The sequence below is a fragment of the Doryrhamphus excisus genome, chromosome 18 (genome assembly GCF_030265055.1).
Source record: "Doryrhamphus excisus isolate RoL2022-K1 chromosome 18, RoL_Dexc_1.0, whole genome shotgun sequence".
NCBI classification, from domain to species: Eukaryota; Metazoa; Chordata; class Actinopteri; order Syngnathiformes; family Syngnathidae; genus Doryrhamphus; species Doryrhamphus excisus.
Genome location: NC_080483.1, coordinates 615,458 through 633,037, shown reverse-complemented (window position 1 = coordinate 633,037; position 17,580 = coordinate 615,458). Strand labels below are relative to the sequence as shown.

The window sequence follows — 17,580 nt, the reverse complement described above, 5'->3', positions numbered from 1 at the left end:
TTCGGGAAAACAAAATAGTTGCTGCAGTTTTGGAAAAACCGACACAGAATTGGAAAACAGAAAACAGAATCGACCAAAACTACCAAAGCCGTCGACGTCATAACGAACGCTAACACGCGACCACAGCAGCACGGCTGTCGGTGTTTGCCGTGGAGAATGCAGTAGTTGTAGACATGAAGCTGAGAGGGACATTGTCATCTCCAAGATGTTAGCATTAAAGCGGTAAGCCACATTGGATTACAGTAAATAAAAGGTTGGTCAGTGCAGTACAAGGATATGGAAGAACCCAAATGACTAGGTTTTCCTTGGGACCCCAAATGACTAAATTCGCCCCTGATACAGATCATTTGTCTTTGAAGCTGGAGCACACAACATCTGATGAATGCACACAAACATTAACACAAACATGAATTTGGCCCAATGTATCTACTAGAGTACTGACAGGGAAAACTCCAGACTTTTCCTTTTACCACACCAAAGTACTAATCGGATAGACAAACTACAAACTGATCCGAAAACCCAAACATGGAGGCGATAGGAGGACACCAGACAAAGTGCTCTCCATCATGGACAACCCCATCCACACACTCCATCGAACAACACAGGCGCAGCACAGCTCATTTTCCATCAGACTCCTCCAGTTCTGTTCCCACAGTGAACGCTACAGGACACCGTCCGGTTCTACAATTGCTCCCCTGTCTGGAAAAGACCATCCACAACTCTATTGCTCTGAATCGTCTGCCCGGCCTTGTGTGAAGTGTTCATTTTTAGCCACTATTTATAAATATGTAAAACTTGTTTAGTTTGTAACCAAGTCATTTTTCATGTGGATCAAAAGTCTAAGTCAGGGGTGGGCAAACTACGGCCCGGGGGCCACATCCGGCCCGCCAAGTGTTTCAATATGGCCCGCCTGTTTTTTCCAAATATTTCATTTGAACTCAACATACAACCTGGCATCGTGGCTTGGGCCAATTTTTTGATGGTTGAGGTAGCTGCTTTATCAATTTCAATATTTGGGTTAGGGTTATGTGGTCTGTTACAAAATGCTCCTGCAAAAAGGGACACAAGCACATAATAATAATAATAATAATAATAATAATAATAATAATAATAATAATAATAATAATAATAATAATGTTTTCAATAATGATAATAATACTACTATTATATTAATATTGTTGTTAATAATATTAATATAATAATGGTAGTAATATTACAAAATACTCCTGGGAAAAGGAGCACAAGCACAATAATAGTAATACAAATAATGATAATAATACTACTATTATATTAATATTGTTGTTAATAATATTAATATAATAATGGTAGTAATATTATTATTATAACATAATAATAATAATATAATAACATTACTATAATTAATAATAATAATAATTCTAATAAAAATAACAATAATAATAATACATTGAGAAACACACTTTACATCAAATAAATGATTTCAAAGTGCACATATAGCAGATTGCATGACACTTTTACATGTAAAATATGTGTAAAAATATAGTTGTAAAAATGGACTGTTACGTGTAAAATACTACATAATCCCCCCCGTCAATTTTGTTAAATTAATGCGGCCCGCGAGTCAAAAAGTTTGCCGACCCCTGGTCTAAGTGGTCTAAACCGGCCTTCACTGACTTCTCAACGTCACGTTTCCTTCTGTGCATGGCTTTGGGCGTGCCTGGTTCTGTTTCTTTGGCAGCAAACATCTCAGGAATCATCTCCAACGCATCTCCTGCATGATAGTCTGCTTGTTTTGGAACCTAAGCTCCATTTACAGGCAGCAGTGGGCATTTTACGGAGACATTATCCCAAATCATTTGAGTGTTCCTGCGTTTTTTTGTGGCTTTTGTTGTAAACAGCAGGAATTTGGACTGGAATTGGTGGATGTGTTTTTTTTTTTTTTTTTTTGCACGAGAAGGACAAACTAATGTAAGCAGTTGTTCCAGTCCATCTGGCTTTTGTTAATGTTAAACTTGTGCAATGCTGGTCATACGAGGCTGCAACAGATTTGGTGTTTGCACCGGATGTTTCATTTGGATTTGGACTCCGTTGATGCTCACTCTGCATCTGTTTTTGGAAGGTTGGTGCTTTTGGAGGACAATGGATTTATAAAAATAGTCCTCATGTGCAAAAAAAAGCAAAAAAAAATGGATGACAACATTAGAATTTAAAGGGGACCTATTATGCTGATCGTTGTATTGAGTTATGGACTCCTATGGATCAGCTACACACCATAACCCGCACAGAAAGCTGTATAGATCTTCCAGAATCTGCACCTATTGATGATATTACACATGCAGCAATATATTGAGGCCGGCAAAATGATCTAATTAATTCATATTGTGTGATTGATGAATTCATTTAATATTGTCCCAGGCCTAGTGGTAGAAAATAGGTATGACCACCTAGCACATATGCTGCATATTTGTTTGTTATCAATACAATGCTATAATATGTTGTGATATATGTGGTGTGTTTCACCAGGTCTGGTCTTCTCCTAATTGGAGACTCTGCAACGTTCATAAGCGTGCATGTTGGTGCGGATCCCTCATCCTGATAGTAAATTCATTCATTTTCACCCTGGACTGGTGGCCAGCCAATCCCAGGGCACATATAGACAAACAACCATTCACACTCACATTCATACCTACGGACAATTTGGAGTGGCTAATTAACCTAGCATGTTTTTGGAATGTGGGAGGAAACCGGAGTACCCGGAGAAAACCCACGCATGCACGGGGAGAACATGCAAACTCCACACAGAGATGGCCGAGGGTGGGATCGAACTCGGGTCTCCCAGCTGTGTGGCCTGCACGCTAACCACTCGCCCCCTAATAGTAAATTTTATTTTTAATTCTAATAATATGAGAGAAATTATTTCATTTTTATTAGAATAGAAGTGAAATAGTAAATCACAAATACACTATTATTATTATAAGTTATCGATAGATACTATATATATATATACATACCTGTGCTATGTTCTTTGGGATGGGTTCAGTCACCCCGTTAAAATTCCAGGTGGAATGGAAGTAGTTCATAACGAAGCGATGACTGCAGGCTTCATTCTTGAAGCAGATAATTAAAAAAAAAAAGTAGTGACTTTTAATATACGTGAAGATGTATTGCTTTACGCCAAAGGCCAATATGGGAGGCGCCTGGAGCCTTACACCAGATGTACAGTAAGGTATATATGCGTCCACAGGCGTAACGCAGCACTGCAACAAGGTGTCAAACCTTTAGCATTCTTCACATCACTAAAGCTGTCAGCTGCTATGAACTACGACTGTCTTTCTTGGGAGGGTGGGGGGCCATTTTTTTGGCTTTCTCGCACGTGCTGAGCAGTACAAAGGATCAAATCCCTCTGTTTGATTTGTTTAGCATATTGAGTTAATTAGCCATCATTCATTAATGAATAAATGAATGATGGCTGTTGTTTTTAGTCCAAAATATTGACATCCAAGTTATACAGTAAACCTGGGATATATCGGGTTCAATTGTTCCCACTGGTTTTGTCCGATATAAGCGAAATCCGTTATATGCGTATACCGGAAAATGTCCGTTTACGCATATATGGGATTTATATGCGGCATATGCGTAAATGGGATTTTATCCGTTATAAAAAGGCACTTCCTTGACTATGTTTCCAATGTACCTGGACGCGCAGGCAACGCTGCAAACGCTGCAAATGACGTCGTATAGCGGCCTGTCACCATTCGGATTCGAATCGGAGCGCCACGATGTGGCCATCCGATATATGCCAGGGAAATTTCATGGAAATGCATTGGAACGGGACTGGAGATTTTGTCCGAAATAGGCAAAATCCGTTATAAAAAATCCGATATATGCAATGAATTTTTATTGGAAATGCATTACAGAAAAATCGGTTCTTTTTTATCTGTCCGTTGTGAGCGAATTTCCGATATATCCGAGTCCGATATATCCCAGGTTTACTGTATGTAGTATTCTGGCCACTAGGTGTCAGTAAAGGATCTAGAAAGTAATGCTGTGTCTAACATGAACAGTTCTCCTCCCATTCCGTGTGGAAATGGTAAAGTTTTGGCTTCTTACTTTCTTTCGCATTCCGTCTTAAACCTTTTCTTAAGTTCAGATTAAATACACTGGAAGCTAACCAGTTAGCTCGCTAGCATGCTGTGCAGATGGGACTGGAAATTTTGTCCGAAATAGGCGAAATCCGTTATAAAAAATCCGATACATGCAATGAATTTTTATTGGAAATGCATTACAGAAAAATCGGTTCTTTTTTATCTGTCCGTTGTGAGCGAATTTCCGATATATCCGAGTCCGATATATCCGAGGTTTACTGTATGTAGTATCCTGGCCACTAGGTGTCAGTAAAGGATCTAGAAAGTAATGTTGTGTCTAACATGAACAGTTCTCCTCCCATTCCGTGTGGAAATGGTAAAGTTTTGGCTTCTTACTTTCTTTCGCATTCCGTCTTAAACATTTTCTTAAGTTCAGATTAAAAACATTGGCAGCTAACGAGTTAGCTCGCTAGCATGCTGTGCAGATAAGGGTGTCTCTCGTGTCCCTGCAGTGATCCCGTAGCCTGCCATTAGCAATGTGATGTAAACAAAGAATAATATGAGTGTATAGGTGATAATGGGGGCGGGATTTGATGTCTTCAGGGCAACCTCGCGACATCATTTCAGTCCGCACGTCTGGAGTAAATATGTTGTGTGTGCTGGCAGGTTGTAAAGATGAGGGGCTGGACTTTCACCGTGATGGTGCTGCTGTCACTCAAGGCACACGCTGAAGCTCAGGGTGAGAATATCTTTATTTGAATTCCGTGTTCACGCCTCCCATGCCTTGACGTGTTTGTTTCGTGATATTCCAGGCAGGTGTAACAACGTCCAAGCGGCAGACATTGTTTTCCTGGTGGATGGATCATCCAGCATCGGGAGACCCAACTTCCTGCAAGTGAAAGGCTTCATAGCCGGGATCATCAAACCGTTTGTAAGCTCCGTGGCAGAGTCAGGAATTCGTTTTGGGCTTGTACAGTACAGCGACACCCCCAGGTGACTGCCGGCCCCGCCCTTCTTGGCTGTGAGTGAGAGAAGACGTTGCACTGATGCACCCTGCTTTCATCCAGGGTGGAGTTCACCTTTAAAACCTACCTGAACGGCACGGCGCTGGTCAAGGCCGTGCAGAGTCTCGGCTACAAGGGCGGAAACACGCGCACCGGCGCCGGTCTGAAGTTTGTCGCTGATCACTTCTTCAACCCCACACACAGCCGGGACGTCCCAAAGGTGTGTGATGAGCAGCCATTCATGTCCCAGACACCATTGATCCACTTTGCTTCTATATCTTATACAGTAAACCTGGGATATATCGGATTCAATTGTTCCCACTGGTTTTGTCCGATATAAGTGAAATCCGTTATATGCGTATAGCGGAAAATGTCCGTTTTACGCATATATGGGATTTATATCCGGTATATGCGTAAATGGGATTTTATCCGTTATAAAAAGGCACTTCCTTGACTATGTTTCCAATGTACCTGGACGCGCAGGCAACGCTGCAAACGCTGCAAATGACGTCGTATAGCGGCCTGTCACCATTCGGCGAATCGGAGCGCCACAATGCGGCCATCCGATATATGCCAGGGAAATTTCATGGAAATGCATTGGAACGGGAAGTGGAGATTTTGTCCGAAATAGGCGAAATCCGTTATAAAAAATCCGATATATGCAATGAATTTTTATTGGAAATGCATTACAGAAAAATCGCTTCTTTTTTATCTGTCCGTTGTGAGCGAATTTCCGATATATCCGAGTCCCATATATCCGAGGTTTACTGTATGTAGTATTCTGGCCACTAGGTGTCAGTAAAGGATCTAGAAAGTAATGTTGTGTCTAACATGAACAATTCTCCTCCCATTCCGTGTGGAAATGGTAAAGTTTTGGCTTCTTACTTTCTTTCGCATTCCGTCTTAAACCTTTTCTTAAGTTCAGATTAAAAACATTGGCAGCTAACGGCAGTCGTTGACACCGTGAACATCCAGCAGCGACACGACATTTTGGCATGACTACTATGTTGATGAATAATATATACTGAAGCATTTGTTTACTCTGCTTTAGCTGAGAGGTGTCACCCCGATGACGTCACTTAACTGCCAGAGCTAGCTTGTGATGGCTGGCACCATCGACTATAAATGTCATTTTTGTGTTCCCTTTCAACCAACGTAGAACATAGTTACTACCAATATATCACAGTATCTAAGCAAAGTTGATGAATCGTGTCAACGCTTCCTCTGAAATGTCAGATGGCCATCTTGATCACGGACGGGAAGTCTCAGGATGAGGTGCAAGAGCCGGCGCAGAAGCTGCACAACCAGGGGGTGCGCATCTTTGCGGTTGGTATGTGTCTCCGGTGCGCTTTGCTCCGTGTGTGGAAAAAATCCATGTCCGTGATCCTCTTCGCTCTGTGTGTGTCAGGCATCAGGAACGCAGACAGCAACGAGCTGGCTGAGATTTCCTCCGAGCCCGGCAGGGATTTCACCTCCTTTGTTGGCGACTTCAAGCTGCTCGGCACTCTGCTGCCACTCGTGAGCCCCCGGGTGTGCTCCACAGCGGGCGGAGTCTATGCCGGTGATGGTATGTCATGTACAGCATTTACAAAGTATCGGGACACTTTATGTTCAAACCTTTTCCATAAGGAATTAGGCATGCAAAGTCAAAGTATGCTCAGCCATATATTTAGATTTATGTCATTCATTCGTTCCAGAAGGTCTGACTCAAACCAAAACAGACTCTAAACAAGGCAAGCGTCCCCATAGAAAATAATGTCAAACTGTCCAACCCACTTCCACACTAAATGTGTGAGAAAATGCCTCCTTATATAACTCAGGAAAGAAAACCATCACTAAACAAACCAATTATTCAACTTATTATCCAACTTAATATCATCATAGAATCTATTAACAAAAAAGTGACGACACGGTGACGTGTGCTATGTTGACTGTGGGTCGAGTGAACATGCTTATGTTTTGTTGTCATGCGTACATGAGTGTTGTGGATGTAAGATGAGACAGAAACACCCAGACAGAAAATCATGTCAATCCAATGAATCCGCTCCAGTCATCCAAAAACATTCTATGGACGATAATTATAGTTTTAATTACATGCATATGACAAATTCCACCTACTTTTGTTGGAAAAACGCAAAAATGTCAGTCGGCGAAGTGAGCATGGAAAAACTAGGAATCAACATTCTTAAAATGTGGACGATCCCGGGAGAATTGCAGTTCGTCTAGAGCAGGGGTGGGCAAACTTTTTGACTCGTGGGCCGCATTGATTTAATAAAATTGATGGGGGGGGGGGGGTGAATATATAGTATTTTACACGTGACAGTCCATTTGTACACATATATTTTTACACATATTTTACACATAAGTGTCATGCAGTCTGCTATACGTGCACTTTGAGATCATTTATTTGATGTAAAGTGCATTATAAATTTATTATTATTATTATTATTATTATTATTATTATTATTATTATTATTATTATTATTATTATTATTATTATTATTATTATTATTATTATCATTATTATTATTATTATTATTATTACGGCCAGTCCAGGGTGTACCCCACCTCTCGCCCCAAGACAGCTGGGATAGGCTCCAGCACCCCCGTGACCCTCGTGAAGAAAAGTGGTAGAAAATGAATGAATGAATTATTATTATTATTATTATTATTATTATTATTATTATTATTATTATTATTATTATTATCATTATTATCATTATTATTATTATTATTACGACCAGTCCAGGGTGTACCCCGCCTCTCGCCCCAAGACAGCTGGGATAGGCTCCAGCACCCCCGTGAAGAAAAGCGGTAGAAAATGAATGAATGAATTATTATTATTATTATTATTAGCATTATTATTATTATCATTATTATTATTATTATTACGACCAGTCCAGGGTGTACCCCACCTCTCGCCCCAAGACAACTGGCATAGGCTCCAGCACCCCCGCGACCCTTGTGAGGATAAGCGGTAGAAAATGAATGTATTATTATTATTATTATTATTATTATTATTATTATTATTATTATTATTACGACCAGTCCAGGGTGTACCCCGCCTCTTGCCCCAAGACAGCTGGGATAGGCTCCAGCACCCCCTGCGACCCTTGTGAGGATAAGTGGTAGAAAATGAATGTATTATTACTATTTTTATTTTTATTATTATTATTATTATTATTATGTGCTTGTGTCCATTTTTTCAGGAACATTTTGTAAACAGCTAAAAACAGCTACTTCGACCATCAAAAGGTTGGCTCAAGCCATGATGCCAGGTTGTACGTTGAGTTTCAATGAAATATTTTGGAAAGAACAGGCGGGCCATATTCAAACACTTGGTGGGCCGGATGTGGCCCCCGGGCCGTAGTTTGCCCACCCCTGGTCTAGAGACTGCTTGACTCAAGGTCCAGGCTCGAGGTCCAGTTTCCCCACTGCTTTGTGCACTGCTGGAAAATGGTCATCAATGTACGGTGGTACACGCACACATTGGTTAGAGTTTGTTTTGGTTTGAGTCGGACCTTCTGGAATAGATTCATGACATTAACCAAGGCACCACTGTACACCAACCAAGGCACCACTGTATACCACAATGTCTTGCTAAGAATAAGGATTCATGGAGCTGATTGGCTGATCTCGATGTTTTCTGTCCATGCAGTCAACCACATCTCAGGCTCTCATGCTCCTCTCTTTCTTTTCTTCCGTCTTTTCAGAGCCGTATTCCGGTCCGTCCAACATTCAGTTCACAGCCACAGCATCCGATTCGCTCAGGTTCCGCTGGAATTCTGCAGGCGGGCCTTTGAGAGGCTACGTGGTCCAGTATGTGCCCCTCTCAAGCACGGGTCAGCCGATCACGGCAGAACTGCGGCAGGTGAGTCCAGGTTGTGAAGGATAGAGAGTGCAGCCACTTTTGGAGGACGCAGACAGATGATTTGATTGGACTGAGACTGAAGTTGGTAATTATAGTTTGAAGGTGAAGACAATTGTGCAAACATTCAGATTGAGTATCAACATGCCCGAATGGTTGCATCTTTTTCATGTGCTTTTCAGTCTGTAATTTGCTGGGTGAAAAAACCCGTGCCTCTCCCCGCAGGAGACCGTGTCTGCCAGCCAGCGAAGCTTCACAGCACGAGGGCTGAGGTCTGGTACGCACTACCTAGTGACCGTCATTGCGCAATACCCCAACAGCGTGGGAGAATCCGTTTCTGCAAAGCAGCAAACTAGTAAGTAACAAGCGGATGATCAGATTGTGAAACCCATCGCTGTGTGGCGCTAGCTAAGCTAGCATGGGTAACCATGTGACCATCACTCTCTATGGAGCTCTTTTCATGGTATATTTTCATAGTATACTCGTATATACATGAATTTATATGGGATTCAGTCTTAATATGTGGAATATTTCCATGCTACATAGCATATAAAACCTGTTTAAAAACATTTTTAACATTATTAGAGCCCTCGAGAAATGAATTAACACCCCTATAGTCACATTTACACTCCTATAACCCAATATAGTAGACATAATAATAGAAAATAAGACACAGAAGACATAGAAAACCTGTCTACAACCTTCTAAGTACTGTTTTTAACATTATTAGAGCCCTCTAGACAGGAAATAACAACCCTATAATCACTTCTGTTACCCAATATAGTAGACATAATAATAGAAAATAAGACATAGAAGACATAGAAAACCTGTCTACCACCTTCTAAGTACCGTTTTTAACATTATTAGAGCCCTCTAGACAGAAAATAACAACCCTATAATCACTTCTGTTACCCAATATTGTAGACATAATAATAGAAAATAAGACAGAAAACCTGTTTATCATGTTCTAAGTACAGTTTTTAACATTATTAGAGCCCTCTAGACAGAAAATAACAACCCTATAATCACTTCTGTTACCCAATATTGTAGACATAATAATAGAAAATAAGACAGAAAACCTGTTTGCCATGTTCGAAGTACAGTTTTTAACATTATTAGAGCCCTCTAGACAGAAAATAACAACCCTATAATCACTTCTGTTACCCAATATAGTAGACATAATAATAGAAAATAAGACAGAAAACCTGTTTACCATGTTCTAAGTACAGTTTTTAACATTATTAGAGCCCTCTAGACAGGAAATAACAACCCTATAATCACTTCTGTTACCCATTATAGTAGACATAATAATAGAAAATAAGACAGAAAACCTGTTTGCCATGTTCTAAATACAGTTTTTAACATCATTAGAGCCCTCTAGACAGGAAATAACAACCCTATAATCGCTTATGTTACCCAATATAGTAGACATAATAATAGAAAATAAGACAGAAAACCTGTTTGCCACCTTCTAAGTACCGTTTTTAATATTATTAGAGCCCTCTGACAGGAAATAACAACCCTATAATCACTTCTACACTCCTATAACCCAATACAGTAGACAGAATAATATTAATAGAAAAGAAGACATAGAAAACCTGTCTACCACCAAGATTGACGAAACATCATGTGGTATTAGACCCGGAAAACCCCTGAGCTATTAGAGAAACTAGTAAATCTGTTTTTCAAAACATGTGAAAATGTTTGCATATTCCCATCAAATACATGAAAAGTCATCCAAAACAAAATAGCATGCTAGCTCCTCGGCTCCTTGAATCGAGGCCCACAATGTTAGACTTTGAAAACCCCTGTACTAACTCAATCTCCCCTGTCCATGTAGAGTCCCTGCCCGGGTTCTCAGGTCTTCGTTTGGTCCAAGCAAGCGTCTTCGGTCTCTCTTTGGGCTGGGATCAGCCTACGTCTCCTGTCCAGGGATACAGACTTAACTACGCAGCACGAGGTCAGACGGTCTTTCTTCTGTCTTGCTTGTGCCCAAAGTTCAACAGCACATTCTGGAATATAGAATAAACTCAAATATATACGTACAATAGAATTATTTACTTACAGTAACTACCAAAAAAGCAACTAGAGATGCACTCGGAGAGCGCAGACCTCCACCCAGCGGCATAATAATAATCCTTTTGGATCAGTCATTTTTGCAATTTTTGTGGAGTTCTATGCACCAATGCTGTTAAAGAATCCTTTAAAAAATGAGACAGTTCCAGACAGTGATCCAGATCACCCCCAAAGTTTAATCAGGTCTTCCATGTCCTGTATCCTACAATTCCTGAATTTTTAGAAAAGTATAACGTTATGGATTAAAGTAAAAATATTATAGGATTAAAGTCATAGTATTACGCAAAGAAAACTTTTGAAGATATATTTTTTTAAACACAACTGCAAAACTGGAAAAATCATTGGTACTTTTATGACAATAAAGTTAAAAAAAAAAAGTAGAGAAAAATTTAGTAATCTTACGAGGAAAAGCTTGAATCGCGTCTGAATATCATGAGTAAAAATAGCACCATTTTCATAGCATGAAAGTGACATGCTAAAGACATTAAAGTTGTACTATTATGAGAAACAAACACAACAACCAATACATTTTGGTCATTTTGGTGAAATAAAGTCAGAATTATGAGAATGAAGTGAAGAAAATTTTAAAAGTTGGAAAATTTAAAAAAAGCAACAGCAGAAATGAGAAAAAAAGGCGGAACTTTTCCGATAAAGTTGAAATATGAAGAGAAAAAAAGTTGTATTCTATTGAGAAAAAAGTCTCAATTTCACTCTTTTTTTTGAGGAAAAAGAAAATATAGAAAAAAATATTTGTCATTTATGATCATTTTTCAAAGGCTTTAATATGACATTCATTCATTCATTCATTTGTTTTCTACCGCTTTTTCCTCACGAGGGTCGCGGGGGTGCTGGAGCCTATCCCAGCTGTCTTCGGGCGAGAGGCGGGGTACACCCTGGACTGGTCGCCAGCACATATAGACAAACAACCATTCACACTCACATTCATACCTTTGGAATTGGAAGTCGCCAATTAACCTAGCATGTTTTTGGAATGTGGGAGGAAACCGGAGTACCCGGAGAAAACCCACGCATGCACGGGGAGAACATGCAAACTCCACACAGAGATGGCCGAGGGTGGAATTGAACCCTGGACTCCTAGCTGTGAGGTCTGCGCGCTAACCACTAGACCGCCGTGCCGCCCGCTTTAATATGACAATGAAGCAAAATAAATGTGTCTTTTGGAAAACATAATATGATGGGAATAAAACCACAGTATTATGCAAAGAAAATGCATGGAGGTTATTCACAAAGAAAGTTGAAATATTTGGAAAAAACACAACAAAAATGTATAAGAAAGAGTTGATATTATTACTATGTGATGAAGCTGACATGCAGTTATATCTGAAATATATAGAACTTGTTATCATATTCACAAAATATCAAAGTGTCAAAGTTGCATTTGTGTGGAAGCATCGCACACCCACCCCAAGCGATAAGAGTTAGTTCCGGGCTTATTGCGTTGATGATGTTGTCAAGGAAAGCTTCTGTCAAGGCAGAGTGAAAGACTGCGTAGGAAATGGAGCGGCAAAAGCAGCGACATGACTTAATAACTCGCTGGTGGCAAGTTGCGAATGTGCTGCGGTCAAAGCCGAGCAAGAAGAACATCAGCTCACTTAACAACTCCCCGCCTCCAGGCGTGAGCTGTCAGTCAGGCTTTTACTGCCGATACATTACCTCAAATATCAAACAGATGTTATCACTCTTCAGATTAAATATGCAGTCAAAATAGGGCATCTGTACGCTTTGTATTGTCACTCATTTTGCTTGAAATTCCTCAGGCTGGGCGTGACTTGGGTCATAATGGTGTCAATATGCCACGGTTCAAGCTAGCGGGGAGTGGCCCCTGAGGGCTGATAGAAAGACAGATTTCTTTCTGTAGCTGAACATGTGGCAGGAGTGCCAGTCCCACACGGAGCTAAAAATCATACATTCCGAGTTAAACCCAATTTTACATTTATTGTAACTTTTTTTTCTCTGCCGCTGATATAATGGCTAATTCCATAAATGTACTGAATATGTTGACATCATCTGTGGAAATCACAGGAGGCCATGTTATACTTTATAACAATATAGCAGTGTAACAGTGTGACCTGCTGCTTATATGTCAAATTGTTCTTAACTCATCACACAGCCGCTTAACATTCAAAAGGTATGCCTGAAAAAGATACAAACATGCACCAATACATGTTTAAACTTTTGAGCACCGCATTCAATGGGGGGCTGCAATGACGTCAGCCTCCCTCTGGGGTCCCTTGGTTCCTTTTGGTGGACAGAAGCAGCATTGCGGCGTCATCCATCCATTTTATATGCTGCTTGCCCTCCAATGAAGGAAGGAAGGAAGGAAGGAAGGAAGGAAGGAAGGAAGGAAGGAAGGAAGGAAGGAAGGAAGGAAGGAAGGAAGGAAGGAACAGTGTGACCTGCTGCTTATATGTCAAATTATTCTTAACTCATCACACAGCCGCTTAACATTCAAAAGGTATGCCTGAAAAAGATACAAACATGCACCAATACATGTTTAAACATTTGAGCACCGCATTCAATGGGGGGCTGCAATGACATCAGCCTCCCTCTGGGGTCCCTTGGTTCCTTTTGGTGCACAGAAGCAGCATTGCGGCGTCATCCATCCATTTTATATGCTGCTTGCCCTCCAATGAAGGAAGGAAGGAAGGAAGGAAGGAACAGTGTGACCTGCTGTGTTATATGTCAAATTGTTCTTAACTCATCACACAGCCGCTTAACATTCAAAAGGTATGCCTGAAAAAGATACAAACATGCACCAATATATGTTTAAACATTTGAGCACCACATTCATGGGGGGGCTGCAATGACGTCAGCCTCCCTCTTGGGTCCCTTGGTTCATTTTGGTGCACAGAAGCAGCATTGCGGCGTCATCCATCCATTTTATATGCTGCTTGCCCTCCAATGAAGGAAGGAAGGAAGGAAGGAAGGAACAGTGTGACCTGCTGTGTTATATGTCAAATCGTTCTTAACTCATCACACAGCCGCTTAACATTCAAAAGGTATGCCTGAAAAAGATACACACATGCACCAATACATGTTTAAACATTTGAGCACCACATTCATTGGGGGGGCTGCAATGACGTCAGCCTCCCTCTTGGGTCCCTTGGTTCATTTTGGTGGACAGAAGCAGCATTGCGGTGTCATCCATCCATTTTATATGCTGCTTGCCCTCCAATGAAGGAAGGAAGGAAGGAAGGAAGGAACAGTGTGACCTGCTGTGTTATATGTCAAATCATTCTTAACTCATCACACAGCCGCTTAACATTCAAAAGTTATGCCTGAAAAAGATACACACATGCACCAATACATGTTTAAACATTTGAGCACCACATTCAATGGGGGGCTGCAATGACGTCAGCCTCCCTCTGGGGTCCCTTGGTTCCTTTTGGTGGACAGAAGCAGCATTTCGGCGTCATCCATCCATTTTATATGTCGCTTGCCCTCCAATGAAATGCTGAATGCAGAAGGTTTAACATGGAAAAGAACACATGTTCGATGCCAGGCTGTATAAGCATGAGTCTGTCATTAGCGTCTCCATTTTCTTCCTTCCGTTTGTATGCTAAAAAACCTCCAAAAGTGTCAACAACGCTTCATTTCCATGATGTATATTTTTCTTCAAGGGGCCCAGAATTCTAGCGGCACCCCTACACTAACCTGTCAACTTTTTCTTTGTCTTCGCCGGAAGACAAAGCAGGTCAGACAGGCGATCAGCTGGTGCGGTCCCTGCCTGCAGACGCCACGTCTGTCAACCTGGAGGAACTTCAGCCTGACACGGAGTACGTCATCAGCCTCTACCCTCTGATCCCTGGAAACTCTGCGTCCCCAGCCACCCTCAGCGCTCGCACACGTGAGTCAAGGAGCTCAGATGTTCAGATGATTGATGTATTTGTGTGACGATTCACTGGAAGTTGGTGCAGTCCAACCTAGTTTTTTTTCGCTTTTTGACCAAAATTGTAAACAATATTTCCCTTGGTTTTTGTACACTTTTGTCAGTTTGCCCTGTGCTGGATCATTCTGTGGAATAGAGGCCCAAGGAAGGAAGGAAGGAAGGAAGGAAGGAAGGAAGGAAGGAAGGAAGGAAGGGAGGAAGGAAGGAAGGAAGGAAGGAAGGAAGGAAGGGAGGAAGGAAGGAAGGGAGGGAGGAAGGGAGGAAGGGTGGGAGGAAAGGTGGGAGGAAGTAAGAAGGGAAGGAAGGAAGGACAGATGGATGGATGGAAGGAAGAAGGGAAGGACAGATGGATGGATGGAGGAAGGAAGGGAGGGAGGAAGGGAGGGAGGGAGGAAGAAGGGGAGGAAGGAAGAAAGGGAGGACAGATGGAAGGGAGGAAGGAAGGAAGGAAGGAAGGATGGGAAGGAAGGAAGGAAGGATGGGAAGGAAGGAAGGATGGGAAGGAAGGATGGGAAGGAAGGAAGGAAGGAAGGAAGGAAGGAAGGAAAGGTGGGAGGAAGGAAGGAAGGAAGGAAGGAAAGGTGGGAGGAAGGAAGGAAGGAAGGAAGGAAAGGTGGGAGGAAGGCAGGAAGGAAGGAAGGAAGGAAGGAAGGAAGGAAAGGTGGGAGGAAGGAAGGAAGGAAGGAAAGGTGGGAGGAAGGAAGGAAGGAAGGAAAGGTGGGAGGAAGGAAGGAAGGAAGGAAGGAAAGGTGGGAGGAAGGAAGGAAGGACAGATGGATGGATGGAAGGAAGAAGGGAAGGACAGATGGATGGATGGAGGAAGGGAGGGAGGGAGGGAGGGAGGAAGAAGGGGAGGAAGGAAGAAATGGAGGACAGATGGAAGGGAGGAAGGAAGGAAGGAAGGACAGATGGAAGGGAGGAAGGAAGGAAGGAAGGAAGGAGGGAGGGGAGGAAGGAAGGAAGGAAGGAAGGAAGGACGGATGGATGGATGGAAGGAAGAAGGGAAGGACAGATGGATGGATGGAGGAAGGGAGGGAGGAAGGGAGGGAGGGAGGGAGGAAGAAGGGTAGGAAGGAAGAAAGGGAGGACAGATGGAAGGGAGGAAGGAAGGAAGGACAGATGGAAGGGAGGAAGGAAGGAAGGACAGATGGAAGGGAGGAAGGAAGGAAGGGTGGGAGGAAGGAAGGAAGGAAGGAAGGAAGGAAGGAAGGAAGGAAGGAAGGAAGGAAAGGTGGGAGGAAGGAAGGAAGGAAAGGTGGAAGGAAGACAGATGGATGGACAGATGGATGGATGGAAGGAAGAAGGGAAGGACAGATGGATGGATGGATGGAGGAAGGGAGGGAGGGAGGAAGGAAGGAAGGAAGGAAGGAAGGAAGGAAGGAAGGAAGGAAAGGTGGGAGGAAGGAAGGAAGGAAAGGTGGAAGGAAGACAGATGGATGGACAGATGGATGGATGGAAGGAAGAAGGGAAGGACAGATGGATGGATGGATGGAGGAAGGGAGGGAGGAAGAAGGGGAGGAAGGAAGAAAGGGAGGAAGGAAGAAAGGGAGGACAGATGGAAGGGAGGAAGGAAGGAAGGACAGATGGAAGGGAGCAAGGAAGGAAGGAAGGAAGGAAGGAAGGAAGGACAGATGGAAGGGAGCAAGGAAGGAAGAAAGGAAGGAAGGAAGGAAGGAAGGAAGGAAAGAAGGAAGATGACAACCATCCCCAAGTCAGAATCTGTCTATAGTGTCCCTATCTATTGTTCACAGTCTTTGTTTGATATTTTTTAGCAAGAACTCTTAGCAAAAACCAGATCCTCCAAAAACCAAGGTTCCACTGCATGTGTTTTGTTGGTTCCGTCGCTCATGCCAGTGCGTCTGGAGGCGGTGCAGCAGTTATCCGTGCAGAAGGAGTCGGAAGGCAGCGTTCGTCTGCAGTGGCGAGGCGTCGGGGGCGCACGCAGCTACCGTCTGGAGTGGGGACCCATCACGGATTCCAACCTGACTCGGCTCCAGCTCCCCACCAAACCCCAAAACGCCCAGACGGGAGCAAGCCAGGCGCACACGTTGTCCCAACTGCAGTCCGACACGGAGTACGTGGTCAATGTGATTCCCCTGTATCAGGGCAACGCTGAGGGCCCCGGGGAGACGGCCACATTCAGGACAGGTACGGAGGACCTCCCAGATGTTTGTTCATGTCTGCATGGAAACTACATGGTGTGCATGATTCTGTTTAGGAAACATCTCCTTACCTGGAGGTCATTATATACACACACCAGCTGTTGTTTGTGACTCATATCCATGAGTCACAAACATTCGTGGATTTCCTCGCTTCGACTGTTAACACGTTTGCATGCAGCCTCTGACTGAAGGCTGACGAGTCTTCTGCTTGGGCCACTCTTATTTCAAAGGTGTCTGAAGAGACAAAATGGCGTGCAGTAAATAAAGTAGGATGCTTTCTTAAAAAGCGGATTGAACCTACTGAACCTACTCATGTGGAAGTGGAAGTATTTATCAGTCATGTTCTGATGTTCTTGCCAGAGCGCCAGGAGCAGCAGGTCCTCAACGCCGCGACCACCAGTCCCTCCTCCATCCGCCTCACCTGGAAAATCATTCCGTCCTCTCAGGGTTACCGGCTGGAGTGGCGGGCGGGCGAAGGTGGGTCATAGATCCTAGG

The 17,580-nt window shown here is 42.7% G+C and overlaps 1 protein-coding gene across 5 annotated transcripts in view; it reads left to right on the top strand.

The window, feature by feature from the left end:
• The window catches only part of col7a1 (collagen, type VII, alpha 1), a 109,268-nt gene that overhangs the window by 4,499 nt on the left and 87,189 nt on the right, over positions 1-17,580 (top strand). For all 5 annotated transcript variants that reach the window (XR_009120095.1, XR_009120094.1, XM_058055772.1 and 2 more), the window contains 11 exons: positions 4,731-4,803; positions 4,877-5,057; positions 5,132-5,288; positions 6,305-6,398; positions 6,477-6,635; positions 8,782-8,939; positions 9,162-9,291; positions 10,777-10,896; positions 14,719-14,880; positions 16,777-17,070; positions 17,445-17,561. Coding sequence is in view for 3 of the 5 variants with exons in the window: in XM_058055772.1 (XP_057911755.1) it covers positions 4,740-4,803; positions 4,877-5,057; positions 5,132-5,288; positions 6,305-6,398; positions 6,477-6,635; positions 8,782-8,939; positions 9,162-9,291; positions 10,777-10,896; positions 14,719-14,880; positions 16,777-17,070; positions 17,445-17,561 (1,636 nt within the window). In the remaining 2 variants the exon portion in view is untranslated. The remainder of the gene's footprint in view (positions 1-4,730; positions 4,804-4,876; positions 5,058-5,131; positions 5,289-6,304; positions 6,399-6,476; positions 6,636-8,781; positions 8,940-9,161; positions 9,292-10,776; positions 10,897-14,718; positions 14,881-16,776; positions 17,071-17,444; positions 17,562-17,580) is intronic.